A 22,727-nucleotide genomic window follows, 5' to 3' on the forward strand; every position below is an offset into this window, starting at 1 on the left:
GTCTCTTATTCCACCAGCTGTCCGAATTATTTTTCCGTATTATGTGGGGTATTGTTAGTTTATGTTCTTACCTACAGATGTGACATTTACCAACGTTAACTGGTAGCGCTCTATCACACAGCAGACAAGGAACAGTGGAACGAATTATTTTACACCTTTGTTGCTGTGACACAGAGAAATGGATTCCTATCCAAATGATAGGTCTATGGCTTTTTTGTTTTTTTACCAAGTCCTCGAAGTATACAACGGTACGTTGCAAACAACCTTTTCAATGACGTAATCAACTTGGAATAATGCAATAGCTTGGTCTGCTGTGAATATAAAGGCAGGTCATTATTACAATAAAATCAGAAGGCGAAAAACTGTCGGCTGTTTCTGATGCGGTAAGAGGCGGAATGGAATCGTTCATATCGAAGTCAAGAAATATTGTGTGAATAAATAATTTGGTTTCAGACCATAGAACTGCTTAACAAATTCATCAAATTTGATAAAAATAACTGATTTCACGTTTTACGGCAACACACAGACAGGACATCACTGAATCCATTCGGACAACAATCAACGGCAAGAAATCACCCAAATAACTCCCAAAATAAGAACTGAGGGAAACTACTTGAGCCTAAGAGAGATTCGGTAACGTGGATAGCGATTCCCTAACGAGAGCATTAGAAGGTAAATAGTGAATGGACGAGAACAAGTGTAATTCTACATTAATGAATCCGTAGACGTAGCGCGTTCCTTTCGCAGAGTTTCTTACACTGTGACTAACAAGAGTGACGCCGAAACAAGATGTGGAACAAGAAAACTGTTGAAGTAGTCTTCGTGTTCTGTTTTACACTCAGTATGAGGAGTATTCTGTGGACAAATGGACAGAGGTGTAGCGATTCCATTCTGTACCGTGAATGACGTAATATTTGAGCGAATCGGTGTACCTATTCCAAAACTTGCGTGGGCTTCTTTACTTTTAGATAAAGTAAGGCTCTAAGAAGAGATCTCCTTAGATGGGAACGTTATCAATAGTTTTTAAATCAAGAGGCGTTTGAATTTATGTTTACACAGTGCTGATACTCACAGTAATTTACACCGGTTAAAGAAATACAGACTCTGATGAGGTCTGAACAAGGCAAGAGTTGCAAAATAATGAAATACCACATAATGTCACTAGAGGTAATTCTAGTTATAAATAGAGCCATTGGCGTGTCATCGTTGTAGTTTATGTATTCAGGCAGCTAATTGACCCTATAGCGGTGAATGCAGCATTTTTCAAGCATGTGTTTCTTTCAGATAAGTAACAGTGAAGTTATTATTCGCCTAAAAAAAAAAAAGAAGTGCCTCCGTTTTGCAGCAAAATATACGTCTAAGTTTGAGGACTTCGACAAGAGAAGTTTATGGGGGTATGTCGGACAGGCAACGTAGTAAACCATGTTACAAGTGAATTAAGTTACGGGTGGATGGCATGAGCAGAGTGGGAAGCGTAATCGATGTGTCAGTTTTACAGCTTATATAAGTGATAGTGTAAGAAAACAAGCACAAGCTACGATACACTTTGTGAGTGGATTAAGCTCCATGTGAAACCGTGTTGCGTGAATGGCTGACGCACAGTGATAGGGGTGTCAGTTTGTATCACGAAACTGTATGCATCACATTGCGTCGCCACGCCTACCGCGAACCGACCTACCTTTTCTTCGCAACCCAGCACACGAACTGTGAAGGAACGACTTTTGCGGTAGTAACTTCGCCAGAAAAGTCAGGCATAGAAATTTATTTTTGCTTGTCGCTCAGAAGGATTTATTTTTGTTGTGGCTCAAAAGCAGTTTCTGTAGGTTCTCCTAAAAAAATGGAAAATTTTGATATGAGTTTTTTTAGTTCAAAGCAATTATGGCAGTTGCAGAATTTATGGGCGTTTGTTCAGTGGCAACAAGTTGTAGTTAATCGTGTTGGCACTATGATCTCCAAGATATTCTGACCGGCACATGGGGAAAGCTGGCAGACTATGCTGTGAGGAAGTTCGCGACAGGGACAAGTGGACACGTGGAGACTGACCGACGCGGGCGCGCACAGTCCGTGTCACGGCAGCACGCACCTCTTTCGGTGTGGCCCGCGCCTTGACGTAATGACAGTTGGCGTCGGCGGCCGAGACGCTGGCCTTGGCGGCGATGGAGCAGGAGGCGGTACCGCCGACGCCGCCGCCCCCGCACTGCACCAGAGCGGCGAACATGCTGAGAGGTGGCGCGACTGCTCACTGGCTGCCCGCCTCTTACATCACCGCGCTGGGCTGCGGCGCGCGCGGGCCGCTGGCGGGAAGTGCACTGAGTTAAGGCGACGCGACGCCCCCCGCCGCCAGGAGCGCCACCGTCGCCCTCGGCTCACGTCACGTGACGCTCGAGCAGCACACGTTCCAGTGCGTCGCCCGCGGCCGTTCCGCTTCCGGTACGCCTCCAGCGTAATGAACTCACATCGACTGTCATCGTATAAAATATTCACGTTGTTCACTTTGTAGCACTCAGCAGATTGTCACACTCGAAACTACGTAGTAATCCAGAGTAAATGCTCATCCACCACCTTTATTTTGCTATAGTTGAAAACACCAGCAGAGGTTCAAAAATGGCTCTGAGCACTATGGGACGACGTCTGAGGTAATCAGTCCCCTAGAACTTAGAACTATTTAAACCTAACTAACCTAAGGACATCACACACATCCATGCCCGAGGCAGGATTCGAACCTGCGACCGTAGCGGTCGCGCGGTTCCAGTCTGTAGCGCCTAGAACCGTTCGGCCACCCCGGCCGGCGACCAGCAAAGGAAAAGAGTATTTCGAGCAAAAGTAATTTTTAGTCTGAAATTCTGATTCCAGAAGGAATCAACAAATTTTCATTCAAACATATTCCAGAATAACAATAAACCAAAGCTTACACAAAAGGAAATTATTAATTTGCTGAACTTCTGCAACAAAAAATTATGTACTATTGTAAGTAGGCTGTTTAGGTTTCTATGTTGGTAACGCCAAGTAGCACCCTATATGAAAATCATTGACTGTGCTGTGTGAAGGCTGTGGTTGGTTTGCATTGTTGGAGTATACGCTATTGTAGTGTTGGGCAGTTGGCTGTTAACAGCGCGTAGCGTTGCGCAGTTGGAGGTGAGCCGCCAGCAGTGGTGGATGTGGGGAGAGAGATGGCGGAATTTTGAGAGCGGACGATCTGGACGTGTGTCCATCAGAAAGAGAAAATTTGTAATATTGGATATCATGGACTGATATATATATCATGACTTTTGAACACTATTAAGGTAAATACATTGTTTGTTCTCTATCAAAATCTTTCATTTGCTAACTATGCCTATCAGTAGTTAGTGCCTTCAGTAGTTTGAATCTTTTATTTAGCTGGCAGTAGTGGCGCTCGCTGTATTGCAGTAGTTCGAGTAACGAAGATTTTTGTGAGGTAAGTGATTTGTGAAACGTATATGTTATTGTTAGTCAGGGCCATTCTTTTGTAGGGATTTTTGAAAGTCAGATTGCGTTGCGCTAAAAATATTGGCTGTCAGTTTAGTGTTGATCAGAATAGGTAAAGAGCGAAATGTCTGAGTACGTTCAGTTCTGCTCAGCTGTTTGAAAATCAAATAATGTAAGAGGTTTGTCAGCACAGTAATTCATTAATTTTTCTAAGGGGACGTTTCACTATGGTAACAACAAATCTTAAAATTAAAGTTATCTTCCTACAGAGACAAAACAGGGTACATTTAGTTTTAGAAATCGAGTTCCCACGTATAAAACAGCTTCATACGCCTGATTTATTTACGAATGAGTTAATAAGTGAAATATTTGACATTACACATGTAAAAAGTTTCTATATGGTTTTAAATAAAGTGTATACTTAAGTGGAAATTAGTATGTGCCCCCATTGTCAAATACAGGATGAATATAGTCTGGGTAATTTGCGCACCGTAAGTTACGCTACCTGAAGACATATACGAGAGCTATTCGGAAAGTAAGGTCCGATTGGTCGCGCACTGGAGATCAGTGTGAAAATGAAAAATGTTTTATTTGCAATAGCTAGCTATAAATTCCAGCTAGTTATCTACATAGTCGCCGATCCGACTTAGACATTTGTCGTAACACTGTACAAACTTTCCAGTGCCCTCGACATAGAAGGCAGCCGCTAGTGCTTTCGGCCAGTTCTCTACGCTGGTCTACAGCTCGTTGTCTCTGCCAAAATATTGTCTTCAAAGCCAGCGGTTCATGCGAGTACAGATGGAACCCAGAGGGAGCCATTTACGGGCTGCATTATGGGTTATCAAACACTTCCCATCGTAGACGCATTTCCCCTGCAGAATGCAGCTGAGAATTGGCTTGAAGAAGGGAATGCATGACAGTTATGTTATGTGGGCTGCATAGCTTCAGTCGAAATTCTCACCAGTCCTTCGTACTTGGCGGGAGAGACTATTTTCTGGCGTCCTTACGTGCTCACTGTTAGCTCAGAACTGAAAAGAGCGATTTGAAGCGATCGATGGGCGTACTAGGGATACTGCCAACACATCCGTGCAAAGCTTCCTTGGATTTTCGCAGTGGTTTACATTTCGCATGAGATCGTACCTTACTTTCCGAATAGCCCTCGTACAGTTTGTCATCAAAAGTATGATGTGAGTTAACTAGGGACCTAGAAACTACGGAGAGGCTCCGTCCTCGCTGCAGCCGTAGTGGTCCACAAACCCACGACGACTACCGCAGTCCACTTCACCCCTACTCCGTACCAACCCGATCTCTAATGACCTCGTTGTCGACGGGACGTTAAACACTAACCACCACCACCACCACCACCACCGTACCAACCCGAAGCCTGGAAATTGCGCGGTTCGGCACCTAGGGGACCCCCCAGGGAACGTCTCACACCAGACGAGTGTAACCCCCTATGTTTGCGTGGTAGAGTAATGGTGGTGTACACGAACGTGGAGAACTTGATTGCGCAGCCATCGCCGACATAGTGTAGCTGAGGCGTAATAAGTGTAACCAGCCCTCATTCACCGAGGCAGATGGAAAACCGCCTAAAAACCATCCACAGACTGGCCTGTTCACCAGACCTCGACACAAGTCCCACAAGTCCGCCGGACGGATTCGTGCAGGGGAGCAGGCGCTCCTTCCTGCTCCGGAAAGCCATACGTGAGACTGCTCGGCTAACCGTGCGGGCTGCGATCAAAAGTATACTTACCCTTAATTTGGGTGTGTCTACCCTTATCCTTTATGATGCCTTGAGACACTTTCAGTGAGGTGTCTAAATGTCTGTGGAACGTTGGCAGCCCATTCTTACTCAAGAGCTGAAACCCGAAAAGGTAGTGATGTTGGACGCTCCGATCTGGAGTGAAGTCGCCGCTCTTTAAGTCATCCCAATGGTGTTCCACTGGGTTCAGTTCGGGACTTCGGGCAGGCCTGTCTAGTTATGCAATGCTATTGCCTAGAAACCATTGCTCTGCAGATGCTGCTTTACGGTGCAATGTCATGATAATACAAACTGTCACTGTCTCTGAACTGTAAAATATTTTCATATCCTTCCGCATTTAGTAGTTTCTTAAGCGCAATAAGTGGACACCACCTCCTCCAGACTTCAATACTGACACCTCATATGACGCCAGGTAACGTTTTCCAGGTATGAGCCACACCCAAATTCTTGCATAAAATGGCCACAGAACATATCGTGATGGTGTCGTACTTTATACCACAAGCATCGCTCAGCATTGACTACAGAAGTGTGTGGCATAGGACGAGCTGCTCAGCCACTGTACTCCGTTCATTTCAACTGACTGGGCACAATCAATCTGATAGCTGGACTGCTGAGTGATTCCTTTCATTGATGTCATGGGATTTTTTACAACCACCGTCCGCAGTGCTTGACGGTCTGTGTCTGTCAGCACAGGAAGTCTGCCTGATCTTGGTTTCAGATGGTTCAAATGGCTCTGAGCACTATGGGACTTAACATTTGAGGTCATCAGTCTTCTACACAGAACTACTTAAACCTAACTATCCTAAGGACATCACACACATCCATGCCCGAGGCAGGATTCGAACCTGCGACCGTAGCAGTAGCGCAGTTCCGGACTGAAGCGCCTAGAACCGCTCGGCTACAACGGCCGGCCATTTTGGTTTAACTGTGGTTTTTGCTTCGCGTTTCCACATGACAGTCACATCAGCAGCAGTCGATTGGGCAGTTTTAGAAGGGCTGAAATGTACCTGGTGGATATTTTACTCAGGTAACGTCCAGTGACTACTTCACGTTCCAAGTGACTGAGCTCTCTTGATCGACGTATTCTGCTGTTATTAAATCCCTGCTGACAACGCTATACTCCTCGACTGGCGAGGTTCTCTTCAGAATCTACGATGAAAGGTGCATGTGGAAAATATTGACAAGAAGACGGGATGATAGGACCTGCTTTAAGACAACAGGCAATAATTTTCAAAATATTAGAGGGATCTGTAGAGGGTAAAAACTGTGGAGGAAGACAGAGATTGGAATACATCCGACGACTATTTGAGGAAGTAGGTTCCAAGTGGTATACTGAAATGAAGAGGCTGGCACAAGAACGCATCAGTGGCGGGAGACAACAAACCTGTTCAAAGACTGACGACTGGAAGATATTGGATTTTTCTTTTTTTCTTTTTTTTTTTGCTCCTGGAAGTCAAAAGAGAGGCAACCTACAATTGGGTAGGGTGACTCTTTCATCCAGTTAGTAATGTAGAGTTGTATAACGTTTCTACGCAAAGAAAATGCGGTGAAAAGCCAAATTTTTGCACAAAAACATTTCTTTTTCGTTGCTTGGCAATTGTGTGTTTGTAACATAAATACTTGTGAGATCATGCTACATTTTAATTGTGTAAATACACAATCCTCGAACAGATTTTTGAAAACATCGTCAGCGATCCTAAAAGTAGTCAACATTAAAATTTAAGACAGTCTTGATCGCAATCTTGTTAATAATCAGAGATTAATAATCTGTGATCATCTGATGCCCGCCTCACCAGACTAGGACGCCGTTTCCCCACGGCAACTATGCACTTTAGTAACATCGTTCCATTGTTACTACAGAAATGTTGGTGTGGTTCCGCCATAGTCCAGTTATTTTCATGGCGCTGACATCAGAAGAGAGCAAATTAACCGTATTTCTATGGCATCACATAACCGTAACATACAACGTTTCTCCCCTAGTACAATCTTTGACAGCACCAGTAACGTCCACAGCGGAACACAACGCCATTTCCATGGTAACCCTCAATTATTCACGTAAACACTGGGGCAACGACAATCTTTGGTGCAGATTTTGTAGTTCTGAGTTTAGAGGGCGGCATACTATAAGCCTTATTTCATACCAATGAACCATTTTAATATTATAATTTATATTCACTGACGAATAATGATCAATGATTGACATTGTGATGTATTCCAACTGTAACTGTTCCTTCGTAATTATGTATTAAGCTATCTAATCATGAATGTATTTTCTTAATGGTTACTTATGACGTCATACTCAGTGTAAGATGGCAAGAACTATGCCCCTTACATGAATTCATTAAAGATCACCTAACTCACGTTGAGCGAACAGTAGGGCTGAACAAAAATGAGTGACAAGGCACAATGCATCTTGTAGAGGGTATAATTTGGACGTATTGGAATAATTAATGTCAGGTGATGGTTTTAAAGTAATTCACACGACATGAAAACTGTGGAAATGCGTCGATTTACTGGAGGCTAGTTTATCCCAGGGAAGTATTCGAGTTGACCACCGTGGCCGGTGGGGGAGTGTCGAAGGGAAGTGACAATAGGCAGCTTAGAGCGGCTCAACCTCTGAGAAAGCGGTAACGGGGCATGGCTTCCAACTGCCTTAAGATGAGTGACAGTGAGTGGGTGGTTGACCCCATGCTGGTGTACTGGGAAGCAGATGGAGAACTTGTACGCCTGTTGATAAATGTCCGTCGTCTTGTTTTCAGTGAAACATGCGAGAAAGCCTTGCAAAGCTACAGTGGAGTGGTCAACAGAGGCCAAAACGTGTGTTTGTGACTATAGCAACTTCATGCTGAATTCACGGTCCACAGAGTCTGAAGTAAATAAGGTGAAGAGCGACAGAATGAAATACACCAGCCTCCGATGGGAATGTAGGACCAAGGAATTTGAAGTACTCTCCTGGGAGTCAGAATTCCGGAAAATTTGGTGTTTGTGCAGACGCTAACCTTGATGGGTGGCCTGGGAGGAGCTAAATAGCAGAAGTTGAGAGGAAGGGAAATTTTGTGGGAAATTGTTCACTTCCCAGAGCAGGCATTGGTCGGCACTGGGAAGCGACGCATAATTAAAGCGACTTGTGCTGAAATCGGCGTAAGTGATTTTGCTGGAGGGGAAACCGAGGTGAAGAGCAGACTGGGAGAAGTCCCCGTAGTGGTCTTCCATTCCCAGCTTGCCTAGAGTGCGGACGTGGCGTTCTTTACTCAGCTTGCCTGGGAAAGAGTGAGCATCTCTGCAGTTTAGGACCTAGCAAATGGAACGATTGAGCTGGGAGATAGGAAGTTTTGGTTCAGTTATGTATTGAGCAAGATAGCTAAGAGTGAATAGACGATCACAGCCTTGCAGCACCACGAGGTCGGCCGACATCTGCACAACGACAACGATCCGCCACACTGTATTCGGTGATATTGCGCTCTCTCCGGACACTGATTAATGTGTTGGATCATGTCGGCAAAGTTTCCACGAGGGTTTCATGGGCCGTGTATTGTAGAATTCTTCTCGCACTTCACATTACGCCTGGATCAGTCGATAGGAATTACTTTTCAGTTATCGCGCTTTACTCCACGCAAACGCAATTTATTACCACTGCCTGTTAGGAGAGTCATGTAATGTGATGATTGAAGGTCGTGAGTTAAAAATAAATCTGTGCTAATCGACTGCATCTGTTTTCAATCAAGTAGTTGAAATGCCAAGTCACTTTCTTAATTAATTTTATGTTCAACATTTGCATCTGGTGTCCAATAGCTGAATATAACATCAATGTGCACCCCTTTTAATTAAAAGGGATCAATTCTGAATCAATTAATGTCAACACTGCCACCGCAGTTCAATCAGGAGTCACAGGGCCTTATTACTTTCTTTGCGTTATCCGACACTGCGGCATATTTGCACTCTCTGTTGATCTGTTAGTCAATTACCTGGGGTGAACACACACCAAAACCAGATAAGTGATGGGTGGGGTGTTACATCAGAACGATAGGTGGGACCAATCCTATTAATACCCATTCCGTCCATGCACAGTTAGCAGTTACACGAGCGTCGAAGGTCGACGGAACTCATCTAGCAGTGTCCATCCAGCCCTAAGGGTATAATTTATTACTATTTATCTTATTTTTATGTGATTATTATAACTCTACACTACTTTGGCAATATATCTTTACAGAGTCTGAAGATGACACTTCCACAGAGTTGACACCGGTCACTCACTCCAATAAAAAAAATATTTTAACAAGATTGCGATCAAGACTGATTTAAATTTTAATTTTAAATATTACATAATACTGGAGCAAAGAAATATATAGTGTTTATGAAAAAATAAAATATATTATTGCGAAAGGCCCTTGAAATCATATTTTCAGAAGGAAAACCGAAGACAGCATAATCACTGACTGCACTCTCACTGCAGCTGGTGGTTGAATTACATTTGTTTTAACTGAAAAATGCTAAAATTATTAAAACTTTATTTGGTACTGTTCATACTGAGCAACGCACACCTATACCACAGACATTAGTGATGTCTTGCTACAATACGCAGTGACGAATGGGAGAGGGTGAGTAAGATTGGCCCTTTCTGTCAGCGCAGCTGCGTCCTCACATGGTGGTCAATAAAGAGCCGAACTTGGAAGTACTCTGCTCAGTTCATGCCCTCAGCTGAAGCAGTCAGCATCATCGATAAAGACTGAAGAGTTGTTCAAGTCCCAGATGGAAATGCAATTTTGTCAATGTTGAACATTGTACTTCAAGAGAACAATTTGTCAGTTTTTAATTAGGGCATCAAGTGATGCTTTAATAGTCATGACAGTTGTAAATTGTCCAGCACTCCTGTGATAAAGCATTTTATCAAGTTCACTAATTTTTTTATCATTCATCTAATAAAGTGGATTAATATTTTATGTTGTAGTTCAGATGAGCCACCTCCGAGAGCAATCAAAGAACCCACAATCATGGCCTGACGTCTGTGGTTGCCTCTTGTCATAAATTCTAAGCATTATTGTGCGCACAGCGACTGACTTAAGCAAAATTTACTTTTTCTTTTGCTACCGTAAGTTACTCAATCACTACGTGAATATTATATTTCTCTGTCTTTACCCTTTCAATATCATACATAGAAAATTCACTGAGTCATCTTGGTCCCACAGATGTAATGAGACACGAGAGAATAAGCTTCGATTTTTTAGAGGATGGAGATAGCGACTGTCAGCATAATATGTACTGCTACGCTTAAATTCGGGAAGATACTTCCGTCACTGTGTGTAACAAAGAACTGCAAGAGTTCTTCAGTTGTTGAAAGTATGATGGAATCGCGGCCTGATAAAATTTATGCATGTTGTTGTTCACCATCCACGTCACGGCTGTAAATTTTGCCAAAATTTTCGGAGCTCCCCTTGTGGTCCTCCTTGTCAGCATCGTAGCACAACCCTCTTGCGCTGAGAAGAAACCGGAACTTGTCGTTAGTGATATTCATTTCAGTATTTCAACTCCTACGTCGTCTTAACCCCCTCCTACTTCGTAATCTCTACAAGTGGACGATGAATGTTGCAACTATAGCCGAAAAAATTGAATTGATCCTGATTTACGGAGAATTTAGGAGAAATGTTGACGTTACTGTTGCTTTGTATGCCGAGCGTTTTCCAGAGAAAGCTCGCTCTCGTTCGTTCTTTTACAAGATTGTCAACACCTTTCTGTCTGATGGCAGCATGACGACGTGCAAAAGGAAACGAAACAAACGCGTTACAGGAGAAGTTAATGAAATAGCTGTACTAGCGGAAGTGTACCGCAACCGACGGATAAGTGGCCAGCAATTACACGGCGATTATGATATGTGTGTAGGTAGTACTGTCACAATACTGCGTGGTCAGAAGTATCGTCCATACCACGCGTCATACATCAAGAACTTCATGGCGCTGATTTCTATAACCGGGTAGTGTTTTGTCAATGGGCACGTCAATAAATGTAAACGCGTCCATGTTGTTTGCGAGGTTCTATTTTGCGAAGAGTCTATATTCACAAATCACGCTAGCGTTAACCGGCATGACATGCATTACTGGCGTGTAGATAATCCACACTGATTAAGGCAAGTTGACCATCAACGTGCGTGGTCGGTTGACGTATGGGTGGCATCATGAGGAACAAACTCGTTGGTCCTATTTTATCGACCGCAAATTAGATGGACGCAAATATCGAAGGTTTTTGGAACAGGAACTACCGGTACCACTGCAGCATGTTGCCCTGGACGTTCGACAACGTTTGTGGTTTCTGTGGTGTCACCGCCAGACACCACACTTGCTAGGTGCGGTCCGCTAGTATAGGACGGACCCGCGTGTCGCCACTGTCAGTGATGGCAGACCGAGTGCCGCCACACGGCAGGTCTAGAGACGTACTAGCACTCGTCCCACTTGTACAGCCGACTTTGCAAGGAACGGTTCACTGACAACTACGCTCTCATTTGCCGAGACGATAGTTAGCATAGCCTTCAGCTACATTTGCTACGACCTAGCAAGGCGCCGTATTCAAGTGATGTTGAGATTCTATTAATGTATCATCAAGAGCGATGTTCTACAAGTGTGGATTAAAGTTAAGTATTCCAGAAGCTACGTACTTTTATTTATAACATTCATTACGTATCCTGTTTCAGACCTCACGCCAGCCTGCGTGAGTTTAAGCGCATGCCTTTCGGCTTCCTCTCATTGTGTCTAGGCTGTCTTGTCTAGACACAACAGTTTCAGCATGACGCGCTTTACGCAACTGAACCACGAGAGGTACACTACTGGCCATTAAAATGGCTACACCACGAAGGTGACGTGCTACAGACGCCAAACTTAGCTGACAGGAAGAAGATGCTGTGATATGCAAATGATTAGCTTTTCAGAGAATTCACACAAAGTTGGCGCCGGTGGCGACACTTACAACGTCCTGACATGAGGAAAGTTTCCATTCGATTTCTCATACACAAACAGCAGTTGACCGGCGTTGCCTGGGGAAACGTTATTTTGATGCCTCGTGTAAGGAGGAGAAATGCGTACCATCACATTTCCGACTTTCATAAAGGTTGGATTGTAGCCTATCGTGATTGCGATTTGTCGTATCGCGACATTGCTGCATGCTGCATCATGATTGTCGCATCCGTGTTTGGCGACATCACGGTGAGCGCACATTGGAAGCGTGTATTCGTCATCACGATACTGGCGTATCACCCGGCGTGATGGTATGTGGTGCCATTGGTTACACGTCTCTGTCACCTCTTGTTCGCATTGACGGCACTTTGAACAGTGGACGTTACATTTCAGATGTGTTACGACCCGTGGCTCTACCCTTCATTTGATCCCTGCGAAACCCTACATTTCTGCAGGATAATGCACTACCGCATGTTGCAGGTCCTGGACGGGCCTTTCTGAATACAGAAAATGTTCGACTGCCACCCTGGCCAGCACATTCTCCAGATCTCTCACCAATTGAAAACGTCTGGTCAACGGTGGCCGAGTAGCTGGCTCGTCACAATACGCCAGTCAATACTCTTGGTGAACTGTGGTATCGTGTTGAAGCTGCATGGGCAGCTGTACCTGTACACGCCATCCAAGCTCTGTTTGACTCAATGCCCAGGCGTATCAAGGCTGTTATTACTGCCAGAGGTGGTTGTTCTGGGTACTGATTTCTCAGGATATATGCACTCAAATTGCACCCCATTTCTTCTTGGTGTAGCAGTTTTAATGGCCAGTAGTGTATTAGACCGTATTTACACTGGGCGGTGGATCGGCAGAGGTGGCGCTATTAATGGTCCCGCTAAGTCGCCGGATTTGACGTAGCCATGTTTCTTCCTGTGGGGGTATTTAAAAGATAAGGTGCACCTGCAAGTTGGTTGATTAATTTGGGGGAAGGGACCAAACAGCGAGGTCATCGGCCCCGTCGGATTTGGGAAGGATGGGGAAGGAAGTCGGCCGTGACATTTCAGAGGAACCATCCCGGCATTTGCCTGAAGCGACATAGGGAAATCACGAAAAATCTAAATCAGGATGGCCAGACGCAGATTTGAACCGTCGTCCCTCCAATGCGAGTCGAGTGTGCTAACCAAAGTGCCACCTCGCTCGGTCTCCAGCAAGTGCCAAGGGCCTTGAAGACACGGTCGACCGCGTCAGAAACGCATGTGCTGACATTCCCAGCGGTATGCCTCTGTCCTTTATACAGTTATCTGAAAGGTGAAGTGCTAAGTGTATTGAAGTTGACGGCACTAATTTGGAACACTTACTGTAATTGGAAAAGTAGAGCAGTGTTCGCCTCGAGCCACAGCCACAGTGGCGTGTCGAGCAGTCCGCTGTTCGATATGTCGGAGGAATACAGCGTTGCGAGTGGGGTTTCCAATATAACGTTAAGAGCGTGGTCGGCATTACGCACAGATGGGTGGTAAAAAGATATCGCATCAGTTCTTCCACAGCACGCTAATGGGAACCTGTGTCATTCTGGCAATGTCTACAAAGCGTTAGTTTACTTTGAATTATTGACTAAGATTGCACGTGTTTACGAACAATTTAAATGCACAGAAGATGTTAAAAATTTATCAGAGATGTTTGATGCCGACTGCTAAACGTTGGTTCTGTGATATAAATGAAGACTAGATAATGTAAAGGGATAATGATCCGAAGGACAGGAGCAGGCTTTGAAGAGACTGTGTGCAGGTACTGGATTGGCCATCACAGACGCCTGATGGTAATCCTTTAAAAATGTATGGCCTTACAAAAGAAGGAAGCTGCAAAGAAAAACGATCTTCACCTTGAAACTGTTGTCAACACAGGTTCGACACATTTGAAGGTCTCTTCCACGTGAATATGACGAAAACGTGGTTCCAAGTATGCCTCGGAGACACCAAGGAATTTTCGACGCTGCGGGTGGCGGGACGTGTTATTAATTGTAATTGAATTTTTCTTTTGTTTATATGTATATGTATGTATGTGTATGTTTTAGTTCGTTGCTAATTTTTTTTATTAAAATGTTTGTATTTACAGCAAAATTAATATTTTTTGCTGATTAACCCGACCACGATCTTACTTAACGTATGTATTCCCTAGTCGACAAACCTTTATGCACAAATTAAAAAAAAAAACTATCTTAGGATGCTCAGTTATTACAAAAAGGGCGTCCTGTTATCAGTATGGAGAAAAATTACGATGGAAGCCTACAGGTTTTTACCGTAGGCACGCTACTGCTCTTCTTTATGTTAATGAACTGCCATCATTTTTCAGGCAGGAGGGAGAATTACTTGTCTTTGCAGATGATGCAAGTATGTAGTGAAGTCTAGCGAAGAAGCATCAACAGAGAAAACTGTAAATGATAGTTTTGTGCAAGTTACTGACTGGTTTTATGGAACTGCGTTAGCTTTGTTTGGGGAAAAAAATTAAATAAAACCACATTTCATCCAGATTTGTAACGCCAAAGATATCTCATTACCTACTAATCTAGTATACCAAGTACTAAACAAATTTTGCGTATTGTTAGTCAATGAATGTTCTCTGGGATGGTTGGATGTCCAAAGAAACATTGCATCATAATTGGGAATAACACAGGCACTGCAGTATTGTATTTATCCGCCGATACCGGGCAAGCGATTTTGAAGTAAAATGTGACGCATGGACGGGAATACACACAATGGATGTACAAGTACAGGCTGCAGACCTGGTTGACGACGTATGGGAGTTTCGGTCCGGCCGTAAGTCGAGCTCAGATCGTCAAATGGTAAGGTGACCGCTCGCGATAATCGGGAAATACGTGTTCGAGTCCCGGTCCGGCACAAATTTTCACTGTCGACATTCGATTATACAGTTGTTGGTTGCCCATATTCGTAACTGCGAGTACATTTCATGAATTGCTCAATGGCTATTGTCACCGCGGTGCTTGTTCCTTCCGATATTCATGTACGTCCGAAGGGACATTGCACCTTTATTCGGAATAATTCAGGCACTGCAATGTCGTACATTAATAAGAGGTCGGGTCTTTCCATCTCCTACCTTCTTGTCGCAATACATCATTCATCGCAATACATCATCCATAGGGTAACACTACCATTCACACACGATGCACTGGAAACACTTCAAATGTTTCAGCCCACTGACTAAGGATATTCTGCATCTAAAAATACACACCGTAAGCCACGTTACTGTGTGTTCAAATGGCTCTGAGCACTATGGGACTTAACATCTGAGGTCATCAGTCCCCTAGAACTTAGAACTACTTAAAACGTAGTTGACCTAAGGACATCACACACATCCGTGCCCGAGGCTGGATTCGAACCTGCGACCGTAGCGGTTGCGCGGTTCCAGACTGTAGCGCCTAGAACCGTTCGGCCACACCGCCCGGCTACTGTGTGTGGTGGAAGGCGGTTCTGGTACACCTTCCCCTTCCCCCCCCCCCCCTTCCCTGTAGCAGAATCATTGTGTTACATTTCTACATTTCCATATGGGATCTGTTTTCCCTGATTCTGTCATTGTGGTCATTGCGCGACATGTATAGTTGTTGTTGTGGTCTTCAGTCCTGAGACTGGTTTGATGCAGCTCTCCATGCTACTCTATCCTGTGCAAGCTTCTTCATCTCCCAGTACCTACCGTGACCTACATCCTTCTGAATCTGCTTGGTGTATTCATCTCTTGGTCTCCCTCCACGATTTTGACCCTCCACGCTGCCTTCCAGTACTAAATTGGTGATCCCTTGATGCCTCAGAACATGTCCTACCAACCGATCCCTTCTTCTAGTCAAGTTTTGCCACAAACTTCTCTTCTCACCAAACCTATTCAACACCTCCTCATTAGTTATGTTATCTACCCATCTAATCTTCAGCATTCTTCTGTAGCACCACATTTCGAAAGCTTCTATTCTCTTCTTGTCAAAACTATTTATCGTCCATGTTTCACTTCCATACATGGTTACACTCCATAAAAATACTTTCAGGGACGACTTCCTGACACTTAAATCTATACTAGATGTTAACAAATTTCTCTTCTTCAGAAACGCTTTCCTTGCCATTGCCAGTCTACATTTTATATCCTCTCTACTTCGACCATCATCAGTTAGTTTGCTCCCCAAATAGCAAAACTCCTTTACTACTTTAAGTGTCTCATTTCCTAATCAAATACCCTCAGCATCACCCGACTTAATTCGACTACATTCCATTATCCTCGTTTTGCTTTTGTTGATGTTCATCTTATATCCTCCCTTCAAGACGCTATCCATTCCATTCAACTGCTCTTCGAAGTCCTTTGCTGTCTCTGACAGAATTACAATGTCATCGGCGAACTTCAAAGTTTTTATTTCTTCTCCCTGGATTTTAATACCTACTCCGAATTTTTATTTTGTTTCCTTCACTGCTTGCTCAATATACAGATTGAGCGAGATGTATATGTGAAGAAATTATATGTTGCCAGATTCTTGTCGGGCCGGCCGAAGTGGCCGAGCGGTTCTAGGAGCTACAGTTCGGAACCGCGCTACCGCTACGGTCGCAGGTTCGAATCCTGCCTTGGGCATGGATGTGTGTGATGTCCTTAGGTTAGTTAGGTTTAAGTAGTTCTAAGTTCTAGGAGACTGATGACCTGAGAAGTTAAGTCCCATAGTGCTCAGAGCCATTTCATTCTTGTCGGAACGCATGTTCTCGAAATTTCGTTCAGCAAATACGTCATAATATGTGAGCATGAAACAGTTTCCATAATTATGTACTGACTGACATCAGCAATAAAGATCTATAGTTTAACACGCATGAACTGTACATTCTTTCCCGTTTTGATATGAGAGCCTGCCGTACATCTCCATCGTCGTCAATCTGAAAGAGAGTTCAAGATCCTTCAGCTTAAATCCTGACGAGAAAGTATGTAGCTCATGGTTCCACCGCAGGAAGCTACCTCAGAATATTACACGGGCCAGTCACATTAATGAGACCACTGCCTACGTTCGACGTCAACATGCAACAACCACTCACAGACGGCAGGTGGCAGCACTAGCAGTAGAGGAATATGAAGCGTTTCGGGGTGTGGGTGGGGGGTGGGGGGGACACGGAAAGAATTGCAGTAATTGCCGTAATGCGGAAGCAGGCGATTTATCTGACGTCCGAAAGGGCATGGTCATTACCTTTTGGGCCTAAGGTTGGAAGCATTTCCGAAAGGATGAGTTTGTAAATTCTTGGCTTGCCGTTGTGGTTAAAGTATGCTATGCATGACAAAATGGCACTATCCAAAACTTGCGCCATGGCAAATACGGTGCACCACGGGCCATAGATGACAGGGGTGACTGACTTCTGCGGAGAAGTGTATGGCATAACAGGGTTGCAACTTGTAACCTCCTCCCTCTTGTCTAATTTCATCTGTTGTGCACATTAGTCTTTTATGAAGATTACAATAAACTTTCCAGTTTACTTAGCTTGGCATGTTGAGTTGGCTCCAGTTCTGCTTGTATCGGAGCCTCATTCTTGAAGCTGAATTTCTCATATTTTAGGACCTTACGGTAGAATTAAACTGAATAAATTTGAAGACTGTTGTTGCAGAACTTTTGTTTTTATGTAATTTTATTTTTTCACATTTTAGTATATCATAAAGTCTCTTAATTTTTCACGTTAACAAAGCCGAAATTACATTGTTCACACAAAAATACAAAAATACGTCCGATCACATCAGAGGCATGCTTACGACTCTCGCACTCTTCGGAAATAACCATATTCCAAAGTGTTTACAATTTTTCTTATCAAATGAGTTTCTACTGGTTTCTTTTACATTATTACTTCCGGTTATTATTTTGGCAAAGAGGTTCTAGGCGCTACAGTCTGGAACCGCGCGAACGCTACGGTCGCGGGTTCGAATCTTGCCTCGGGCATGGATGTGTATGATGTCCTTAGGTTAGTTAGGTTTAAGTAGTTCTAAGTTCTAGGGGACTGATAACCTCAGCAGTTAAGTTCCATAGTGCTCAGAGCCATTTGAGCCATTTGATTATTATTTCATAAAAACATTTTACTTCACAAAAACATAATAACCAGTACAGTATTGCGCCTTTAATAACAGAAATGAAAGTGTGCTAGTAGTTCGTAATTTCAAATGTTTCTAATAATAATAATAATTTTAACTGTACATTCAGAACGAGTGGCTACCGATTATAGCATCGAGACTAAAACATTTTACAAAGTAATCCATTTACATAAATTTTAGCTTGAAATATAACATATTGTTCTTGCACACTAATGAGCTGTTGTCGACTGAGAAATCATTACTATTTGTTTTCGATGGTGAGTGAATAACTCATGTAGCCAAAGATGATAATATTCTGTGAGGGTCTTTTATTTTCTTTACAGACGGAAAGCAAGATGAGTGACTAATGTCCTTCCTTAGGCATGTGCTTGTAATTCTGTGACTGCAGCTCTCGACCGATCGGTGTGGCCGGAGTCGCAGCCGTGCAGACGGCAGTTCTAGTGGAGGCGCCTGCAGCCACTGTAGGTGGCGCCCGGGGCGGTTTGTTACCGCCGGTTCTAGGAACGCCCCGCCCCGTATTGATCGTCCTCCAGCGTCTAGGAATTTGCAGTACCGGCACCCATTCCTGAAGTTTCCTCACCCCAGAGCTCTCCTGCTACTGATGAGTAAGTAGATTCATGTCTGGCGTCATCACGCTTTGCTTCTACGCTTATTTGACGACTAACATTTCTCCCATCAGCTATTCCGAGATCTTCAATGAACTGTACAAATCGCCTACAGAAATACAGCTTAGTATAACGTCCCCTGGCTGTATATTGATCAAAAACTTAAGTGAAGCGGCCTACGGCTACCACAGTAATTCTTTTCCGGAGCTATTTCGAAAAATCTCACAAGCTTGTTTAGCAAGAAAACATGAAATAAAGTATGTTTTCCTCTTGCTTTCATGTTATCATAGAGATCAGAAGTAATTAATTATTCTCGTGCTAGGCTGAATATTAATAAGGCGCGTGGACTGTGGACCACTGTTAATAAACTAAGTGATATTTCAAAAGCTTGTATCATTTACAACCAACAATATGAACCGACTTTCTTAACGAGCTTCTATACATTTTTTAGTCTTAGTGCTATCATGTATGTCAGTCCCGACATTTCCTGCTACAAGTAATTCCACATTAACTATACGAGAGGTAAAGCTTTAATTAATTGCCACTGAAATCCGATTATCTTCATGCAGAATAGGAACATAGAGCACCCAGCAACGACGATAATGAAATTATACCTCACCTTAGTTCATCCAGCTCAGTACAATAAATATCAGTTTTCTACTTACGTAATCTCAAAAAAAAACCTCTTACTTGTCTGTTGCCTGTTTGTCAGTACAAACTAATTACATCAAGAGTAGAAGAACTGTATGGATCAAGTAGGCACTTCAAGTGTAAGCAGTGAAGTTTGGTGACTGTGTTTGTACACGCGCAATTCTGATAAACATACACTCCTGGAAATGGAAAAAAGAACACATTGACACCGGTGTGTCAGACCCACCATACTTGCTCCGGACACTGCGAGAGGGCTGTACAAGCAATGATCACACTCACGGCACAGCGGACACACCAGGAACCGCGGTGTTGGCCGTCGAATGGCCCTAGCTGCGCAGCATTTGTGCACCGCCGCCGTCAGTGTCAGCCAGTTTTCCGTGGCATACGGAGCTCCATCGCAGTCTTTAACACTGGTAGCATGCCGCGACAGCGTGGACGTGAACCGTATGTGCAGTTGACGGACTTTGAGCGAGGGCGTATAGTGGGCATGCGGGAGGCCGGGTGGACGTACCGCCGAATTGCTCAACACGTGGGGCGTGAGGTCTCCACAGTACATCGATGTTGTCGCCAGTGGTCGGCGGAAGGTGCACGTGCCCGTCGACCTGGGACCGGACCGCAGCGACGCACGGATGCACGCCAAGACCGTAGGATCCTACGCAGTGCCGTAGGGGACCGCACCGCCACTTCCCAGCAAATTAGGGACACTGTTGCTCCTGGGGTATCGGCGAGGACCATTCGCAACCGTCTCCATGAAGCTGGGCTACGGTCCCGCACACCGTTAGGCCGTCTTCCGCTCACGCCCCAACATCGTGCAGCCCGCCTCCAGTGGTGTCGCGACAGGCGTGAATGGAGGGACGAATGGAGACGTGTCGTCTTCAGCGATGAGAGTCGCTTCTGCCTTGGTGCCAATGATGGTCGTATGCGTGTTTGGCGCCGTGCAGGTGAGCGCCAGAATCAGGACTGCATACGACCGAGGCACACAGGGCCAACACCCGGCATCATGGTGTGGGGAGCGATCTCCTACACTGGCCGTACACCACTGGTGATCGTCGAGGGGACACTGAATAGTGCACGGTACATCCAAACCGTCATCGAACCCATCGTTCTACCATTCCTAGACCGGCAAGGGAACTTGCTGTTCCAACAGGACAATGCACGTCCGCATGTATCCCGTGCCACCCAACGTGCTCTAGAAGGTGTAAGTCAACTACCCTGGCCAGCAAGATCTCCGGATCTGTCCCCCATTGAGCACGTTTGGGACTGGATGAAGCGTCGTCTCACCGGTCTGCACGTCCAGCACGAACGCTGGTCCAACTGAGGCGCCAGGTGGAAATGGCATGGCAAGCCGTTCCACAGGACTACATCCAGCATCTCTACGATCGTCTCCATGGGAGAATAGCAGCCTGCATTGCTGCGAAAGGTGGATATACACTGTACTAGTGCCGACATTGTGCATGCTCTGTTGCCTGTGTCTATGTGCCTGTGGTTCTGTCAGTGTGATCATGTGATGTATCTGACCCCAGGAATGTGTCAATAAAGTTTCCCCTTCCTGGGACAATGAATTCACGGTGTTCTTATTTCAATTTCCAGGAGTGTAGTTCAGGTATGCCTTCCGTCGCCACACGGCAGGAGGTTCAGTATGTAACGGAAAAAAAATTCAAAACTTTGGAACGTTTTACTAGGGGAAGGACCAAAAGGCGAAAATATCGGAGAGAACATCAGCTAGGCAATAACAATGAGGGAGGGGAAAAACTCTTTCAGTCCTGCGATAAATTTCTGATACCAGCAGATACACTTTTCATAATGAATCTTTAACTATTCAGCGAAATGTGCACTTTTCAGAAACTTCTTTTGCCGCGTCCTATCACTCTACTGCGGCAGCAACTCTTTGTGGAGAACCTTGGTCATATTTCTAACGGTTGAACGGTCCAAGCCCACAGTGTCACAATTTTCTTCCACTTAAGATGACACCTAACACTTCCTAGCAGAAAAAGTGCAAAATGCACAAAACGGTAATGGACGATCATTGACTAAAATATAATCTATAAAAAGACTGATGCGATATGAGTGTAGAAGAACGACAGATTTTTACGAGAAGAAATTATTATGGGAGACCTCTGTGCGTGACAGATGTCGTATTTCCTTAATGGTGACCAAATTTCAAAATCGAAAATGTATTTCTCACAATGTTTGTTTCCTTTTAAAAACCAGTTCCTATATTGCGCTACCGCGTTTGAGAAGTGGACTCTACAGGCCATAAAAAAAAAAAGGGATGATAACCTGTAGTCGTGTATAAAAAGAGGCAGGCGATTCTTCCTAATAATTACTATAGCTGACAAATATGCAAGTGATGTGCAACGAAAGGGTGAGAAAATACACAGGAAGAGGCTGCATTGCATAAAGATAATGATCATCTTTCTTCAAGCTACGGCAACTGAAAAATCGAGTGATATGAAGTAAGAATTTATGGAACATCTACCGTATTGGCTAGATTTTCCACTAATTTTGAGGAAATTATTGTGGCCAGCATTTCTTGTCCAGTGAAAAGGTTGTACTAGCCACAGGTTCGCAGATGTTTCAAATACACACTTGAGTTGTAGATACTAGTCACAGAAAGAAAAAAGAAAAAGAAACAGTCGACAAAGAGCTTTAACCTAAAAAAGAATTTTTTGGTATAAACAGTGGCGGTTACAGGTTTCGGTTATATAATCAGAAGACCAGTTTCAAGTTCACAGGAGCCAGTGTGAGAAGCTACTATACTGTTGCCAAGCGGTATCCGTCACCGAATGTCGGAAAGTGGGTTCTCATGTTGACTTGATGTTCTGTTGATGGTTATTGTATAACCGAAATCGGTAAACACCTAAAAATTGAAGCTCTTTGCCAATTATTTTTTATTTGTATTGAGTACAATCGCTGACGTCCCAGCATGACGCCAGAAATTCTTATTTCTGTTGGTAATAAATGACTCTTTTACGAATCATAAGCTCTTACTTGCAAACCCACAATTTTTTCGCGTTTTCCTCGAAGTAGTATTCAAATCACCATCCATTTATCTCCATTAGGGTCAAAGATGGCTTGGATCCTTATAAAAAAACGCGACTGATTTTCTTCCCCATCCGATTCCACTGCTGGATTGTGCTCCCTGTCGGGTATATCGTTCCCCGCTGCGGGCCACCTTCGCAGTGAAGTGGCGGAGGACGGCTCGCGGTGTCTGCTGCTGTCATG

General features: G+C 44.2%; 1 protein-coding gene across 5 annotated transcripts in view; it reads right to left on the reverse strand.

The window, feature by feature from the left end:
* LOC126162199 (schwannomin-interacting protein 1 homolog) overlaps nucleotides 1–22,727 on the reverse strand; it is a 1,363,715-nt gene that overhangs the window by 816,954 nt on the left and 524,034 nt on the right. For 3 of the 5 annotated variants that reach the window (XM_049918533.1, XM_049918532.1, XM_049918531.1), the window contains exon 1: nucleotides 2,084–2,282. The exons of the other annotated variants lie outside the window; for them this stretch is intronic. In XM_049918533.1, the coding sequence (XP_049774490.1) occupies nucleotides 2,084–2,218 (135 nt within the window). In that variant the 5' untranslated portion in view covers nucleotides 2,219–2,282. Of the gene's footprint in view, nucleotides 1–2,083; nucleotides 2,283–22,727 lie in introns of those variants that run through there. 5 annotated transcript variants of the gene reach the window in all.

Source organism: Schistocerca cancellata, chromosome 2 (assembly GCF_023864275.1).
Source record: "Schistocerca cancellata isolate TAMUIC-IGC-003103 chromosome 2, iqSchCanc2.1, whole genome shotgun sequence".
Classification (NCBI taxonomy): Eukaryota; Metazoa; Arthropoda; class Insecta; order Orthoptera; family Acrididae; genus Schistocerca; species Schistocerca cancellata.